The 18,557-nt window shown below is 43.0% G+C and overlaps 1 protein-coding gene across 1 annotated transcript in view; it reads left to right on the top strand.

The window, feature by feature from the left end:
- Window positions 1–18,106, top strand: part of SLC17A8 (solute carrier family 17 member 8) — a gene marked incomplete at both ends in the record, with an annotated part of 30,174 nt that extends 12,068 nt beyond the window's left edge. The window contains 9 exons of the mRNA XM_079773484.1: window positions 562–676; window positions 2,625–2,712; window positions 5,504–5,590; window positions 6,121–6,260; window positions 6,700–6,849; window positions 7,807–7,939; window positions 11,102–11,212; window positions 15,856–15,983; window positions 17,762–18,106. Of these exons, the coding sequence (XP_079629610.1) occupies window positions 562–676; window positions 2,625–2,712; window positions 5,504–5,590; window positions 6,121–6,260; window positions 6,700–6,849; window positions 7,807–7,939; window positions 11,102–11,212; window positions 15,856–15,983; window positions 17,762–18,106 (1,297 nt within the window). The remainder of the gene's footprint in view (window positions 1–561; window positions 677–2,624; window positions 2,713–5,503; window positions 5,591–6,120; window positions 6,261–6,699; window positions 6,850–7,806; window positions 7,940–11,101; window positions 11,213–15,855; window positions 15,984–17,761) is intronic.
- Between the last annotated feature and the right edge of the window lie 451 nt (window positions 18,107–18,557).

Here is an 18,557-nt window from a genome sequence, read left to right as displayed (position 1 = left end):
ACAGGCAGAGAGTCGGGGGCTGAGATAGGTACACAGCCTGTCTTATGCTTGGCTGGTCCCAAGACACAGCATTCTTATCAGATAGTCTGTATCCCCTCCTGGTAACGTGAGAGCAGAATGGTGCAGCAGGAGACACCACCCAAATATGCACAGGTCGCCAGGTATTGGTCAGAATGGGTCCGCTGTGTGGAATCAAGCATAGTGATGGGTCTCCAGCAAGCCCACCACATGCGGGTCAGTCTCCAGCATCAGGACCTCATCCAGGCAGGACATCCTTGTATTGCATTTCAAACAAGTTTGCTGCTAATAGGTAAGATAAACCGATATGACATGAGTGCTGCACAGACCATAGAATGGCTTTGCACTTCTACCAAGTCTGCAGAGCTGGCTCTCAAAGCAGCCCAGCAGTCTAGTTTGGGACACACTAGATTGTAACACATCTATTTTTCTTTCTGCTAATTCCCATAGTGGTCCTCCATGAACTGTTTTTTTTTTGTTCCTGATGTTTAACTAAAGTGCCACAACTATGAGCAGGCCTAACACAGTGTTTTGGTCCCTCAGGGTCTTTGGAGCCGCCATCTTCCTAACGTCGACCTTGAACATGTTCATTCCTTCTGCAGCCAGAGTGCATTACGGCTGCGTCATGTGTGTCAGGATTTTGCAAGGTCTAGTGGAGGTAGGAGATGCTTCCCCTCACAGTTTTCCATGTTCTTGCTGGAGACAACATGGTCCTTTAGGAAATTCAGCTTCTGAAGGAAACTCCCTCTACTCAGTTTTCCTATCTTCCACCTTGTTTTGCTATCTCAACTTACCGCTTATGACTAACCTTATGAACACTTTAATTTAAACAGAATAAAGGACCATTTCATAGAGTGTAGAATTTTGGATGAGTAAGGAATGATCTTGGAGATAGCCTGATCCAACCCTTTTCATTTAATAAATGATGAAACTGAAGCCCTAAACATAGCAAGGGCTCTTCCCACTGACACAATTTAAATGGATTTATTAATAAATCTGTAAAGTTTTAAGAGTGTAGCTTACAAAGAGATTTAACTCAATGACAGAGGTAGCATGATATAGCCAGAGGACTTGGCCAACTCCTCAAGTCTGCCATTATGGTGCAAAAGTAGCTGGAGCCAATGTTAACAAATGGGCATGCCTATGTTCCAAAAAATATAAAAACAAAGAACATCATTATAACAATTCTCTTCTTTATTAATGTAAATTCTTTATTGTTTAAAGTATTACATAAGCCTTCTTTTTCCCCATTGACCTCTCCCCAGCTGCTCCCCCAGCACCCCCCCCCCCCACTCTGTGTCCATTGGTTATGCTCATACGCATGTATACAAGTCCTTTGGTTGATCTCTTACCCCCTCATCCCCCCACCCCACCTTCCTTCCTAGGTTGGACAGTCCATAACAATTCTTTGAAATCAGGGATATGAAGTGCTAGTTACTTATTTTCTGAAGCGTATTAGAATATATATGCCACAATTATATTAAAAAATGTAGGTTGTTGTAGCACTAGCTCCACTAGTCCTAACTCTAGTCCCACTAGAAGGATATATACCACATTTCCAAAAATACTGGTATGACGGGAAGAACATGATATTGCAGCCATGAAGACTAGAGTCTACTTACTTAATGGCTCTGAGCCTCAGGTTCTGTAACTTGAAATGAGAGGATGCACTAGGTGATTATGGAAGTCCTTTTCTTCTTTCTTTGTTTTTAAAATTTGAGAGTAATCAAACATCATAGGTGGTAGTTAAAGCCATGGAAAAGTAGTTTTTTTAATAAGGAGACTTTAAAAAAAATTGATTTGAGAGAGAGAGAGAGAGAGAGAGAGAGAGAGAGAGAGAGAGATTTGTTGTTCCACTTATTTATGCATTCATTGGCTCTTTCTTGTATGTGCCCTGATGGGGATCAAACCTGCAACCTTGGTATATTGTGGATGATGCTCTGACCCAGTGGTCGGCAAACTCATTAGTCAACAGAGCCAAAGATCAACAGTACAACAATTGAAATTTCTTTTGAGAGTCAAATTTTTTAAAGTTAAACTTCTTCTAATGCCACTTCTTCAAAATAGACTCGCCCAGGCCGTGGTATTTTGTGGAAAAGCCACACTCAAGGGGCCAAAGAGCCGCATGTGGCTCGCGAGCCACAGTTTGCCAACCACGGCTCTAACCAACTGAACTACCTGCCCAGGGCTCAGAAGTCTTTTCTTTTCTTTTCTTTTCTTTTCTTTTCTTTTCTTTTCTTTTCTTTTCTTTTCTTTTCTTTTCTTTTCTTTTCTTTTCTTTTCTTTCTTTCTTTTCCTTCTTTCCTTCCTTTCTTCCTTCCTTCCTTTCTTTTATTTTCCTTTTTTTTTTAGAAGTCCCTTTCTATAGTGATATTCTGTATAATATGAAATACAAAGACCTCCTCCCCCATTCTCCACCTTGCTGACCTTTGGATTAGTATTCAGATCTATGCTGTCAGTTAAAGTAGCTGACACATGCTATTTGGTGTCTATGAATTGGGCTTTTACATTGTAGCCGTTATTAAAGAATCAGGGTCCATATTTTAAAGACAAACAGAAACTGGAGTCAAATCAAATAAATAATCTATTTTCAACCATTTTGCCAGGGTGTGACCTACCCAGCCTGCCACGGGATGTGGAGTAAGTGGGCGCCACCTTTGGAGAGAAGCCGACTGGCCACAACCTCTTTTTGTGGTAAGTGTATTAGGATCATACGTTTCTTTTAGGTATCAATCAACACAGTTGTGAAATATATTTAAATCTTTTTTTTTTTTAAGCAGGGGAAGGCCCAGGAAGACAAAAATGCCTTAGGCGGCAAAAGTCACAATGGGGCCTGGGCAGAATTAGGATCAGAATTTAGGTCAGTCTAGTTTTTCAAGATAACATGCCTTTCCTAAGAGAAGCTAACCTGAGCTTATGCTAAAGGAGAAAGAAAGCTTCCTCTTTATTTCTGAGAATATTTGTATTTCTCCCTCGTTCTTCCTCTTTACCTACTTCAATCATCATCATCATCCCTGGCAGTCAGTGTGACATACTCACCAATGTGCCCATTTTGTGCCCATTTTGGAACTGCATGCATCGCTGAGATGTCCTGTCATCTTTACTCGTCTTCAGAAACCACTTCTGTCCTCTTGTTTGCAGTCCAAGATCATTTCTACCCACACTACTGACCTTATACCAACTCTAGAAGAATATATTGCCCCAGCCAATCTTGTGAACTGTCAGATCCTGGACCTAATTTTCCTTGGATGGTTTACTTACGAGGCCTTGCATTTTGATTTGCCAGCAAAACAAGTGTGACTAGTGCCACTCCTCATGCTTAGTGTCTTTCAGAAGTGGTTTGACTCTCAAAGGAAGGTACCTGATCAAAGTCACAGGCTTTATTACATTTCCAGCTAAGGTGTTGAAGAACAGACACGGCAAAATGCCATTAGAAGGAGACCCAAGCTTGGGGTCTAAAAGGTTCTTACACTTAAAAAATATTGGAGTTAGAAGGGACTTTAGAAAACATCTAATTATAGCCATTGTGTTAGAGAGGAAACAAAGGGTGAGGGAGGAGAAAATGTAAATTCTTACAACTAGTGAGGACAGAACTGGGGACCCTCCCACCCCCAGTGCAGCCATTCCCCACTCTCCACACCATTCAGCAAGCATTCGAGGGCTCCTCTGTCCTCTGTGGTGAGCGCACCGATGGGTCGAGGCATAGCCAGCTCCCCGGGCAATAACGGTGAAGTGCCTATTGGGGTGTGCTAGGGGCTGTGGGTGAGTGTGAGAGGAGCTTACATGCAGCCATGTCGGGAAGGATAAGGAAGAGTTTGTTTAGTAGACAGGGAAGAAGGACAGCTTCAAGTTATAAAATTCCTTGGATGAATGAATGCTTCTTAGTATGAAGAATTATAGGGCATTTCTGAGTGCAGGAGGCAGGCCTGAATTATTAAGTAGCTCAGGGTAAAGGCTTTGGATTCCGACAGACCTGGGTTGCTGTCACTCACACTTGTGCAACCCCTAGCAACCTACCTCCCCTCCTCCAGCCTTAGCTTCCTTCTTGTAAAATGGGGCTGATATTGGTACCACCGTTGTCGGGTTGAAAAGAGGGTTAAATAAAATCACGGGGTCCAGAATACTGAGCACCTCGCTGGGCACACAGACAGCACCCAATGCATCTTAGTTGCTGGTCATCCCCTGACTCTCCTTGTCCGGGTATTTCTCTGCATCAGCTAAACAGGAGCCTCCACCCCCACTCCCAGGGTACTGGGCCTTCTCCACGCACACAGCGGAGTCGGGTGCAGCTCTTTCTGGGATGCCCAGGAATGCTTCCCTTATTGCTCTGAGGAAGTCTGAGGCAAAAGAAAAAAGTGTGCCGTCATTCTGTACGTGACAAAGCAGTTTTAGTTGGTGTTAATGCAGCACTAACTGTAACTTACCAAACGTCTCCACATACATGGTTCATTTTACCCCCAAGTCAGCCGCGTGGTGTAGAGATTTCTCCCATCTTCTGTCCAAGGAAAATGGTTCAGAGGAATGGAGACACCTCCTCAGTGCCATGATGTCCAGATCTGGGATTGGGGGTTGGGCCTTTCACAACCAGCCTGGCCCAGCTTGGAAAGATGGGATTTCATCTCCTCCTCCTAAACCCCCATTGCCTGAAGGTCTTCCTCAGCATTGCCCTCTGGGATACAGAATTGCCTTTCGCTGCTCACTTTTTCTGAAGCAAGATGTTTTTACATCCACAACCCAGAAGGCATTTTAGAGAGCTGTTTCTTTTATTCAGTTAGTATTTATTGGGAGTTTGCAGGACTCATGTTTCTCCAGCAGGCATTAGGGAGCTGCAGGAGAGAAAGGGAGGCCAGGTCACTGCCTCTGCCCTCATTATCTTGTCTAGACAAGATAAACATCCACACACAGGTAAGTATTTACCAGGTGAAGTGTTTACAGAGTAAGAAATAAACCTAAAAATGTACTCATCCAGGAGGTGTGTGGAGACAGCATCCATGTTTCCTGATTTAAAAAAGAAAATTAAGACTATAAAACAGCATGATCCTTGAATAGTTTGAGGTCCCTGATTTAAAGACCTAGGCGATAATCCTTCTCAACTGTGAGCTCTGGAAGGCAGATCCATGTTTCTTCGCCTGCTGTCTTCAGCACCCAATATTGTGCCTGGTTGAATTTTTCTTAAGTTCCCTCAGATTTTTCTCATCTTTTTACTCCATCCTGTCATCAGTTTCACATTGCTGTGCCTGAGCAATCTTTGTCTAATCCCTCCAGGGTACCTGGGTGAAGTTCAAGGGCATCCTTGTGACCTTTCTCTCCTGGAAGCCCTGGGCTAAGGCATGCTGGGAGTTGCCTGTCCCTCTGCACAGAGGCCTTCTGGCCTTCTGACTCCTGCTCAGTTTGGTTCATCCTCACCCCAACCACATGAACTCCAAGTGGGTGGAGAGGGCTTGCACGAGATCACTAAGTATCCCTCAATCTTTTCTTGTTCCAGGTTCCTATGCAGGGGCAGTGATCGCCATGCCCCTGGCGGGCGTGTTGGTGCAGTACATTGGCTGGGCCTCCGTCTTTTATATTTATGGTGAGTGATTTGACTTCCTGAGTTCCCATGGGTGACTCATAGAGCTGGTATTTTACTGTGTAATGGGATAGATGGAGAGTTTACAATAGGATATCAAGGAATACTTGACTACCTAAGATTCATTTAATATTTATAGTAAAGTTGAGTTTCTTTCTTCAAATACCAGTGAATAACAACAAAATCCTTTCTCCTAGCTCCGTGGTCGGTAAACTGCGGCTCGCGAGCCACTTGCAGCTCTTTGGCCCCTTGAGTGTGGCTCTTCCACAAAATACCACGGCCTGGGCGAGTCTATTTTGAAGAAGTGGAGTTAAAAGAAGTTTAAGTTCAAAAAATTTGGCTCTCAAAAGAAATTTCAGTCGTTGTACTGTTGATATTTGGCTCTGTTGACTAATGAGTTTGCCGACCACTGTCCTAGCTGAACATAGTACTGTTTGGGAATATTTTGAAAATGGAAAAATTTAGAGATGGAAGAGAATGAGACCATATCATCAAACCTTTGGTTTTTTAACTATTTTAACCTTTTGTTTTAGGTATGTTTGGCATTATTTGGTACATGTTTTGGCTGTTGCAGGCCTATGAGTGCCCGGCAGCTCATCCAACAATATCCCAGGAGGAGAGGACCTACATAGAGACAAGTATTGGAGAAGGAGCCAACGTGGTTAGCCTAAGCGTAAGTCTCGATGGATAGATGAAGACTTGCCTCTCTCTTCTCTATGAGTATTTCTCTTAGTGGTTGTGTTGTCTTCTTAAGAAAAATAACATGTCAACTGATGGTTGCCTGATGGTGGTGGAGGTTGGGGGGTTTGAGGGACTGGGTGGAAAAGATGAAGGGATTAAAAAGTACAAATTGGTAGTTACAAAATAGTCACGGGGATGTAAAATACAGCATAGAAAATATAGTCAATAATATTGTAATAATTATGTATGGTGCCGGTTGGGTACTAGACTTATTAGGGGAGCACTTTGCAAGTTATATAAGTGTCTAACTCCTATGCTGTATCCCTGAAACTAATATAATATTGAATATCAGCTGTAATGGATAAATAAAAGAAGAAAAATGACATGTCAATATATTTCCCTAAAAATCTCATGGTATTTTTATTCTCTAGAAATTTAATACACCATGGAAAAAATTTTTCACATCATTGCCAGTTTATGCAATCATTGTGGCAAATTTTTGCAGAAGTTGGACCTTTTATTTGCTGTTAATAAGTCAGCCTGCTTATTTTGAAGAGGTCTTTGGATTTGCAATAAGTAAGGTAAACACATAGATACTTCAAATATTCTCGAACTTTAAATCTCTTGCATGTACTGAGAAAATCTTTGCATGGTAATGTAATTAAATTGCTTTTCATAATTTATATCAGTTGTATGATACCTAATGCCCTGGAAGTCAGACAAGTCATACATTCTGTGCATAGTATACATAGTTATTTTATTTCTTCATAGGAAGAATCAGAGCTATGGCGAGCTGCTTTTAAAGCTTATTTTGCAGATCATTCCTATCTCCATTATGGTGGTTATGATAATAGTGACCAAGGCCTTGTTTACAAGCTGTTTTAAATGTTCCCCAGTCATTAGGTTGCCTGTATTTCATGGAGGAAGGGTATGAATGGTGAAACTTAAACCATCATCATGAAAGAATTAAGTTATATATGGTGATGGGAGAAGATTTGACTGTGCAATATACAGATCTTGTAATGTAGAAATCTACACCTGAAACCTATATGATCATATTAACCAATGTCACTCCAATAAATTTAATAAAAAAAGGGGAAAAAAAGGAATCAAGCCCCCTTCCTACAAGAAAAGAACAGTATCCTAGTAGGGATAGATGTCTGCGTAGCTCCAGGTACTGTCTGAAGTGACCAGGGAAGAGCTAAGTAGGTGCCATCAATGAACATTCACTCTGTGCCAAGTGTTTAACTACCATGTACCAGGCCTTCTGCTGGGTGGTGGGGTCTCTATGATGTATAACAATCACTTGTGCCCTTAAGGAGCTTCCAATCTGCTGGAGGAGACAATTAGGTCTACTTTTATAATCATTCATTCTTTATTTATTACAGAATTCAGGCCTACCTGGGTTGCATTTAAGTAGATGATGAAATTTAGTGGTGATGGTGGTAGGCAGGGTAGCTGGTGGGAACAGGGAATCCATACATCTGGAGAAAGCAGCTAAAAATAGCTCATTGGTTGTTGTGTTTTTTTCCATCCAGGTGGGGCTCTTGTCTGCACTCCCACACATGGTTATGACCATCATTGTGCCTGTTGGAGGACAATTGGCAGATTATTTAAGAAGCAGACAAATTTTGAGCACAACTGCTGTCAGAAAAATCATGAACTGTGGAGGTACTATAGATTTCATAAGTGGTTTTAAGCAGCTTTTCTAGAAAGAGATGAAATTGAACTGCAGAGTATATCTTGGAGGTTATGTCTAAACACTGGAAGGGATATTAAAAGCCCCAGCGGGTACTGTACTATATATACAGTACCTCTCCTGGAAAATATCACTGTTTAGTTGAGGAGGCAGAAACACAGATGAAAAATTATACCAGGCAATGTGGAAAAGTTCTATGAGTAAGAAAAAGGAGATGTCAGCTTCACTGGGGGGGGGGGGGGCGGGGGGGAGGAGGGGGGTGAGGGCAGGGTTGTCAGGAAAGCTTTCTAGAGGAAGTAATATTTGAACTGGACTTTAAAGGATATGATTTCTCCAGAAAAAGAGAAATAAGTGGTGGGAGAAGAGTATCCCAGGTGAAGGAACAGTGGGTGAAAATACATATAGGCATAAACAGTGTTGTCTCTAGGAAATAGCTGGTAGCGCTGTGGGACTACAGCAGAAGGTGTTATATGGGCTCAGTGGTGAGCTGGAAGGTGCGGGCTAGCAGAGGATGAGACAGGAACAGCAGGAGGGACTTATCAAATAACACTATACTATTGTGGACCCTTGACAACAGTTTTCAGTAAAGGGACAACTGGTTAGATCGGTGGTTTAGAAAGAGTGATGTGGAAAATGGAGCAGAGGAGGAAGGGATGGGAAGACCAGTAAAGAGGCTATTGAAGTTGTCCAGGTGAGCGGTGATGGAAGCGAGGCCTAGGACAGCGGCCGAGGAGGAGAGGGCAAGGTTGGTTTTGACAGGTATTTCTGAGACTGACCCCACGGATTCTTATGGAAATGCTGAGAAAGAGGGAGATTTTGAGATTTCTGTGTTGGATTTTTGGTTACCATGTGTTGAGCCGTGCCCATGTGCCAGGGACTGTGCTCAATACCTTAAATACCCAATTTCATTTAATCTTCTGGGGCCCCATAAGGTTGTGTTATTAGCTCCCTTTTTTTGGATAAGGAATCTGAGAGGTGAAGTGACTTGTCCAAGGTCACGTAATGGGTGGTTTTGAGGTGAAATCTGAACCTAGCCCTGTCTGACTCTAAGTCTGGGTTCTAAACACAGGTGGATAGAAGATTAATTTAGAGCAGAAGAAAGAACATGGCAGTGGTGGTTTGCTTTGTTGGTTTATGAGTAAGAAATAGGAGAACAGGACTTGACTTGGGGATGTTGGCTTTGAAGGACCTATGGACGGTCTTGTGGAGATGTCTGGAGTAAGCAGTCTTGAGAATGATGTATCCTTGTCTCCCATTTCCTAGGGCAGTGGTCGGCAAACTGTGGCTCGCGAGCCACATGCGGCTCTTTGGCCCCTTGAGTGTGGCTCTTCCACAAAATACCACGGCCTGGGCGAGTCTATTTTGAAGAATTGGCATTGGAAGAAGTTTAAGTTTAAAAAATTTGGCTCTCAAAATAAATTTCAATCGTTGTACTGTTGATATTTGGCTCTGTTGACTAATGAGTTTCCCGACCACTGTCCTAGGGCATGTTTATACTGGAAATGGTACTTAAGTCACCATTCTTCTGTCTGCTGCTGGCTGAGTGTGTGTGTGTGTGTGTGTGTGTGTGTGTGTGTGTGTGTGTGTGTGTGGTTGTTTGGATTGTCAGAGGAGCATCTTCAGAATTTCCTAGTCCTTTTTTGTTGTGCTGGAGTCATTTATCCTGAACGACAAGCACAGAAAGCACTTCTATCCCACTGTGTTTTCTGTGCGAATATCACATGACTTTTGAGGCCGGAGAGCTTGGTGAACTGAAAGGGAAGAATTTCGCTTTATGCTTTTCGCTTCAACCATTCACTATAGAAGGTCACTTTTAGCAATAAATATTAAAGTGTGGTCATTTTATTTTTCTGTGAGAGGCCATAACATGTAAACAAAGGGGACTCACTCACAGTATAAAGGAGAGTTTTAGTGTTAGAATTTGCAGGGGCAACTACCCATGAAGCAACTGATGATAAACATCCCTCGTCCCAGGGGCTTCATTGGAATCTGCTGGACCATTTAGTGTTCAAGGTGCACCAAGATAATGTCAGAAGGCTCACAGAACACCTGGGTAACAGTAGCATAGTCACCTGGGTAACAGTAGCATAGTCACCTGGGTAACAGTAGCATAGTCACCTGGGCAATAGTAGCATAGTCACCTGGGTAACAGTAGCATAGTCACCTGGGCAACAGTAGCATAGTCACCTGGGTAACAGTAGCATAGTCACCTGGGTAACAGTAGCTTAGTCACCTGGGTAACAGTAGCATAGTCACCTGGGCAACAGTAGCATAGTCACCTGGGCAACAGTAGCATAGTCACCTGGGCAACAGCAGCATAGTCACCTGGGTAACAGTAGCATAGTCACCTGGGCAACAGCAGCATAGTCACCTGGGTAACAGTAGCATAGTCACCTGGGCAATAGTAGCATAGTCACCTGGGTAACAGTAGCATAGTCACCTGGGTAACAGTAGCAGAGTCACCTGGGTAACAGTAGCATAGTCACCTGGGTAACAGTAGCTTAGTCACCTGGGTAACAGTAGCATAGTCACCTGGGCAACAGTAGCATAGTCACCTGGGCAACAGTAGCATAGTCACCTGGGCAACAGCAGCATAGTCACCTGGGTAACAGTAGCATAGTCACCTGGGCAACAGTAGCATAGTCACCTGGGCAACAGTAGCATAGTCACCTGGGTAACAGTAGCATAGTCACCTGGGTAACAGTAGCATAGTCATCTGGGTAACAGTAGCATAGTCACCTGGGCAACAGTAGCATAGTCACCTGGGTAACAGTAGCATAGTCACCTGGGCAACAGTAGCATAGTCACCTGGGTAACAGTAGCATAGTCACCTGGGTAACAGTAGCAGAGTCACCTGGGTAACAGTAGCATAGTCACCTGGGTAACAGTAGCATAGTCATCTGGGTAACAGTAGCATAGTCACCTGGGCAACAGTAGCATAGTCACCTGGGTAACAGTAGCATAGTCATGTAGTCAAGAAACACCTGGGTAATATGTGTAAGCACTGTGTCAGAATGTATGTGCTAAACATCAGGTCCATGGAAATATTAATAGATTCTTATTTAATAAGTTCATGAACTTGGGCTGACTGACATGACAATGACATTTTCCCCCCTTGGTGTTTCCATTCGCAGGTTTTGGCATGGAGGCAACCTTACTCCTGGTGGTTGGCTTTTCCCATACCAAAGGGGTGGCTATCTCCTTTCTGGTGCTGGCTGTGGGGTTTAGTGGCTTTGCTATTTCAGGTAAAGTGTCCTTTGGATGTCCAAATCTTTTCTGTAGATCCAGCAAGACTTAGGAGGAAGGAAGGGAAACTATAATGGGTCCTCTTCCTTGAGTAGGCAGGCATTGCCACGGAGCGGGGCCTCTGGCTAGAGAATGTCACCTATTGGCAATGACTGTGAGGTCACTGAGGACTGGGCTGAGGAGCCTGGTGCAGCTGGAATTGTCCCCAGTTTCTCCATCTTGGGAAAAGACACAAAGTGCAGGCGACCCCTGAGGCATGGGCGGAGGCCCAAGCATGTGCCCTGGGTGAAGTGGCACTTTCACAATCCCAAGCCAGGTCACGCTAGCTACCAGAGGCTCTTGCCACCTTTTCAACCCTCACTTCCAACGAGAGAATGGCTAACATCAGCTCGGCTGACATCTAGTCCTGCAGGCAGAGATTTTTAGATTGCAAAGCTTCTCTAGATGTGGTCTACTCTGTGACCTTCATTTTCCAAACTAGGAAATGCAGGTGCAGAGAAGTGACTTTCGGAACAGGTTGGGACAGATAGTAAGAATAATGACGGTGACAGTGAGAGCTGATGGCGAGAGCTAACGTCGATCAAGTGCACTCTGTGTCAGACTGTCCAGAGCCCTGTGTGTGCATCAATCCCTGTAGTTCTCAGCTCCCTGGGGGGCTGTCAGCACCCCCGTTTACAGGAGCAGAACGCAGTCCACTGCGTGTGAGAGGTCCTAGTACTGCCGTATCATGTCTTACAGACTTCAGAAGCTCCCATGCAAAACTGGGTGAAAAGTCAAATTCAGTTGTTCTTCTGCCTTTAAAACATACCATAATACTAAAAACCATCACTTACAGAACACTGTCTTACGACATTGGGAAACAAACAGTAATATCACTGTTTTCCTCATGAGGTGCCTGAAGTCAGAAAAATTGGGTCCTTTCCTGTGGTCACACAATCGGTGGCAAAGGAAGAACTGAGGGCGGTTCTGCCTGCACCCGGCCTGTGCTCTTCCCAGCATTCCAGGCGGCCGGAAGGATCAGAGTGGTAACATCCCAGAACAGAAAAATATGGAACCTCTGGTTTAAACTACCCTAGCATAGGGGCTTGCTCGTATCAAAATAAGTAGATCTGGTGAATAGTTAACTTAGGGGAAAATGTCTACTTTAAAAGTAGCTTGCAGCTGAGAACTTGGGTTTGGGGGTATATAGACCTGGGTTTGAGACCTCTCTTTACTGCTTACTATTTATGAAAGAAAACAATTGCTAAGTTATTAAATTCTCAAGCCTCAATTTCTTCTATTAGAGATTGGAAAGATGTAATGGCAACCTCACAGGGCTGTTGAGAGATGTCAATGAACTGATTCATGCATTTACTCACACGTCCCATGAGCCAGGCCCTGTTCTTGGCACTGGGGATACTGCATTGAAGAAAAAACAACAACAAAGAATCTATTCTCATAAAATTTACATTCTAGTGGAAATAAAGCATTAGAAGCCCTTAGCCTGGTATGAGAGGTATAACAAAATTGTATTTACTGTTATTGTTCAGTTATTATTCACGATGGCCCAGTTCTTCTCCCACTTCAATGTGCATACAACTCACTCTAGGCCAGTGATGGCGAACCTATGACACGTGTGTCAGCACTGACACGCGTAGCCATTTCTGATGACATGCGGCCGCTGAGGATGAAACATTTGCTGCTCCTGAGGATGAAACATTTGCGAAATAATGTTTTTTCCTCAAAGTGACACACTACCCGAGTTATGCTTAGTTTTTTGGCGAAGTTTGACACACCAAGCTCAAAAGGTTGCCCATCACTGCTCTAGAATCTTGCAAAATGCAGGTTCTGATTCAGCATGTCCAGGGCGGGGCCTCAGGTTCGGCATTTATAATAAGCTCCTCAGCAAAGCTTCGGCTGCTGCTGCTCAGTGGTCCACACGCTGAGTAGTAAGGACAGAGCAATCCCGACCTGTTTCCACCAGGATGTTGAAGAATGCCTTCCCTATAGTTCTATGATGCAGAAGAGATTCATATTCTGTTCCCAGAAATGTTGAAATAGTTAGGTTCATATTGCTCCCAGATTGCCAATTAAGCCACAATCAGAAGGAGTGAAACCCAATATTCCAAAGCACAGCAGCTGCCATTATTTTTTTAGCACTTCCTCCAAGCTAGCCATTTTTGGGACATGGTCTCATTCAACCCTTGTAGCGACCCTGCAAGAAGGGTATTGCTATGTCCGTTTAGCCAGTGAGGACCCTGACACCTGGAAAGGTGGCTTAACCTGCCCAGGTAAGTGGCTTGGACTGGAATACAGGTTTGTTTGACCTGACAGTGATACGATGGGAGGGACTGTGGCCATGGGGGTGACAGTTCCTCGGGATCTACTACCTGCCAACTTCATAAGGAGTTAATAGAGATGCCAAGGAAGACTGGCACAATTTAGGAGCTGATTATAGATGAGAGAGTCAAGACTGTGACATTGAAAGATACAAGGGCTGGGTGATGCCTATTTTGAGAAATGTCCTATGTAGAGAAGACAGACTCTCCCAGCTTGGCTGTCAACAAAAATATTTTTTTATATGCTACAAAAAACAAAAAAAAAACAAAAAACAAAACCCCCACACACATAAAACTGAGTTTCTCAGTGATATTTCCCCCTGCTGAACACCAGGATTGTGCAGCTAGAAACCTAATCTTTAATTGAACCTAATCTTTAACTGAACGCAGATGCCTGGGCTTTGCATCGGAATATAATGCTTGACAATCATGTTAATTGCTTCTTATCTCTGGTTTCTTTTCTAATAAGTGTTTATCACATTGAAATCAACAGCAAGATTAATTAATTTTGCAGCTGTTTCATATTCGAATTGTCTGCCACTTTGATCTGAAAGAGATGGCATGTTTATTACAAAAAATAGGTTTTCTCAAAAATTTTCCTGAAGAGAAGTAGGAAAAAGCAACCAGCCAATGTGCCAGATTAGGAAAAACAATTTTAGATCCTATTTTCAGGTTCTTTGTACAGAATAGAGAATTAAAAAGCTAAGCAATACACACAAAAATGAATAAATAGAAATTACAACCCCCTGCTGTCGTGTCATGGTTCAAATTGGTAATTAATTAAATAATGATTTATTGAGTGCCTACTGTGTGCCAGTTCAGGTATTAAAATAGAATCAAGACAGATGGATAACCAACCAAAAAGAACACACGTGCTAGTTTCTACCTCTATGTGCCATGCAATGGACATACGTTATTTAAGTGAATTCTTACAACAATTGAATAAGAGTGGTTAAGGACAACAGGGGGTGGGGGCATGCATGGGGAGGGGTGTGGGATGGGAATAGGGGGATGAGGACAAATATGTGATACCTTAATCAATAAAGAAATTAAAAAAAATAAAGAGAAAAAGCTACTTAAAAAAAATAAAATAAAAAGAGGTTGAAAATGAAAAAAAAAAACACCCCACAAAAACACACACAATTGTGTAAGAATTATTATGCCAGTTTACAGATGAAGAAGTGGAATTCAGAAAGTTTAAATCCTTTGTCCAGGTTTGCATCTCAGTTCAGCTAACAGAGGGGGGCCTGTCTGATTAAAGGCACCCTTGGGCAATATTGGTGGAGCTGGTTCCATGGGCCTGAAGCCTGGCCCTTCCCCTGCCGTCACTCCTCCCCATTCCCACTCATTCTTTTCTCCTGAAAAACAGGGGAACAGTGAGGTATTGGCGAGTTATGATTTTACCACTCCCTGCGGCAGCATCTTTTCATCAAAGAGAGGGAGATGCCTAGCAACAGTGTCATAGCAGGAGGAGTACTGCTAATGGTAGTGGTGGTAGTGGTAATTAGTGGTAGTCAGTGGTGGTTAGTGGTAGTAGAGGTAGTTAGTGGCAGTAGTGATAGTTGTGGAAGTGGTAGTAGTAGTTCATGGTGGTTAGTAGTGGCTAGTGGTAGTTAGCAGAGCTTAGCTATTTGCCATGGGATATTACATACATATTTCACCTGGGTCTCATATTACAGCATCTTTTTTGACTTTAAGTAGTAATAATACCTTATATTAGAGATGAGGAAACAAAGGCCTAAGATGACTTAAGTGTTAGAAATAAGATTAAAATCTAGGTTTACAGACTCAAAATCAAGTATTATACGAAAGTGTTTTGTAAATTGATTCTGCCAATGTCTCTGCAATTGTATTACTTAAAAAGTACCTTAGCCAGGCTGCCATTGGCCAAGGCAGACTTCCCTAGGGTGGCCTATTGGGAGTGAGGGGAGGGCTGGAAGGATGTTTTGAGGCAGGGTTTTATTTTAATCACACCAAATGTGATTGTGTGATTGTTTACTCTGAATAAATGTGACCCAGGCTTTCTGCTTTTCAGTATTGAAAACATCATTATTTTGGAGTTCTGAACCTAAAAGACACAGGTGCCTTAATTTTCCCTATGGAGAGTCCATGGCAGACATTGCTAATCAATTACAACACACTTTCCTTTATATGCAGACACAGCCTGACAATCCTCAGCCCAGCCCTCTCTGTACAGGTACCCATGAGTCATATGCTAGAAGGAACCACTTAGATGGATGAGAGTTGGGGAGGAACTAAGTAGTTTCCAAAATGTATTTGGAATTCTGGTCTTGACTCTGATTTTGAGGTTTGCTTCATTGTAGGTTTTAATGTCAACCACCTGGACATTGCCCCCCGTTACGCCAGCATTCTCATGGGCATCTCAAACGGAGTGGGAACCCTCTCTGGAATGGTCTGTCCCCTCATTGTTGGTGCAATGACCAAGCACAAGGTAATGGTCTCCTTTTGGGCTGTGAGGATCAGAGGACTGAAATACTGCACACACTTGTGATTTCAAAGCCCTACCTGAGCCTGTAAATGTGTATGGTCCTTGACCTTGGCTAAGTCATTTGAACTTATCTTATTTTTCGTCTCTCTTTCTTCATCTCTCCATCCCTCCCTTTATTTCTTCCCCCATCCCTTCCTTCCATTCTTCTTCCTTCCTTCACCTCTCTTCCTCCTCCCCTTCCTCCTCCTTCTTCTTTAATTTATTGTTTATTGATGGCAACAGGACTGATTAATTTTGACTCCATGTTTCATTTTCTCAACTGACAAATAAAAGGTGTGTGTGTAGTGGGGACAAGTACCATAAAGACTGTTTAGAGACAGGAAGAAACTGAGGCAATCAATTCAGGATGATTAAATTACTCAAGATTGTTTTATAATTCTAAGTAATTAAACTTTATAGCCCATTTCCATCTATTGCTTAACATGTTCCAGCATAAAAATAGTGCTGTTATACTTCCTTATTATGCAGAAAATAAACAAGACATTAATGACCCGTCCTAAGAAGGGTATGGCACTCAGTCAGTACTGAAGCTTTCTGCATTTAGACCAGGAGGGAGGATCCCAGATCCATGCAGAGTTCAGCCACAGGCCACATGGCTTCTTAATCTCCGTCACTGAAAAGGCTTCAGGATGCTGCTTTCTACAAATAAGAATTTTTGAAACTATGGAGTTTTTACCCTACTATTTTTAAAAAAATAGTTCTTTATTGTTGAAAGTATTACACATGTCCCCTTTCCCCCCCTTCTAGCCCATCCCAGACCTTCACCACCCTATTGTCTGTGTCCATGGGTTATGCATATTTTTAAAACTTGGATTGCCTATTACAAATATAACTTCAGAAAGTCTTTCAGCTTCTTGGAGAAAAAAGCATGGGCAATTTTTCTTATTTACTTACTTATTTTTAAATAGATTTTTATTGATTTCAGAGAGGAAGAGAGAGGTAGAGAGAGAGATAGAAACATCAGTGATGAGAGAGAATCATTGATCAGCTGCCTCCTGCATGCCCCACACTGGGGATCAAGCCCACCACAACCCAGGCATGTGCCCTGATGGGAATGAAATCGTGACTTCCTGGTCAACCCTCAACCACTGAGCCATGCTGGCTGGGCAATGTTTCTTATTTGTTGATAGAAGAGAAAGGTGGGATTTGGAGATTATTAAAGTCAGAGAATACTCAGTTTCCCTCTCTGTTCGTGAGATGGTAAGATTGATAACATGCCTACTAAATCTCAGCCACTATCTCCCCTTAACTTTAAACGCAACACCCATTATTTTTGATACTGTATTTTACACGGAAAATATAATTGTAAATAAGCTATTGACAGTGAAGACTGAGTATTTTCATGGCTCAAATGGTTACATCTCCAATAGTAAGTGAGAAGAGACCTCTGATATTAAAAATGGTGGGTTCCCAAAGCAAGTTTCATTTAACCTGCTAGCTGAGTGGAAACCTCTTGTATATCCAGAGAGCTGTATTTCACATGATGCTTATTTTGTCAAGTCTTTTTCTAAATTAAAAAAAATGCATATTCATTGTAGTGTTCACTTGCATTTCTCAAACACTCAAACTCTGTTGGGAATCCCGGACATGCTTCTGACATCTTCCCAGGAGCACAACATTGCCTTTGGGGTGACCGGCGCTTTTGTCCAGAGCATTCTGTTCATCTCTCTCTCTCTCTCTTTTTCTTGTTAAAATGATGATTAATACCGTTTCCTGTTTAGACCCGCGAGGAATGGCAGAATGTGTTCCTCATCGCTGCCCTGGTGCACTACAGTGGCGTGATCTTCTATGGGGTCTTTGCTTCGGGGGAGAAACAGGAGTGGGCCGACCCTGAGAACCTCTCCGAGGAGAAGTGTGGAATCATCGACCAAGATGAATTAGCCGAGGAGACAGAACTCAACCACGAGAGTCTTGCAAGTCCCAGAAAGAAGATGTCGTATGGAGCCACCACCCACAATTGTGACATCCAGAGGAAGGAATGGAGAGGGCAGGGGGGAGTGACCCTGGATGAGGGAGAGCTGACATCGTACCAGAATGAAGAGGGAAGCTTCTCAGATACAGCCTAATGTCTGAGGGGCACTTCTGTCTCCCCCTCACCTCAGAACCAGAAAGTATCCATACCGATTGCCTTCCCCGTAGCCCAGCTTGCCAGAGGGTTAAATATGGGGACCCTGGAGGTGGGGGAGGGGGAGAGAAGATTTAATCAGCAATAGAGAAAAGACATTTATGGGTATGGAATTTGCGTTAAGTTGACAAAATAGGTATATTTATATATATATAATGTTTTTTTTAAAAAAGAAAATGGGCCCTCGCCAGTTTGGCTCAGTGGATAGAGCGTCAGCTTGCAGACTGAAGAGTCCTGGGTTTGATTCCGATCAAGGGCACATGCCCAGGTTGCAGGCTCCATCCCCAATAGGGGGCATGCAGGAGGCAGCTGATCAATGATTCTCTCATCATTGATGTTTTTCTCTCTATCTCTCCCTCTTCCTTACTCTCGGAAATAAATACATTTTAAAA

Source organism: Cnephaeus nilssonii, assembly GCF_951640355.1.
Source record: "Cnephaeus nilssonii genome assembly, chromosome: 6".
Classification (NCBI taxonomy): Eukaryota; Metazoa; Chordata; class Mammalia; order Chiroptera; family Vespertilionidae; genus Cnephaeus; species Cnephaeus nilssonii.
Note: the sequence above shows the minus strand (reverse complement) of the source record. Positions and strands in the feature narration are given on the sequence as shown.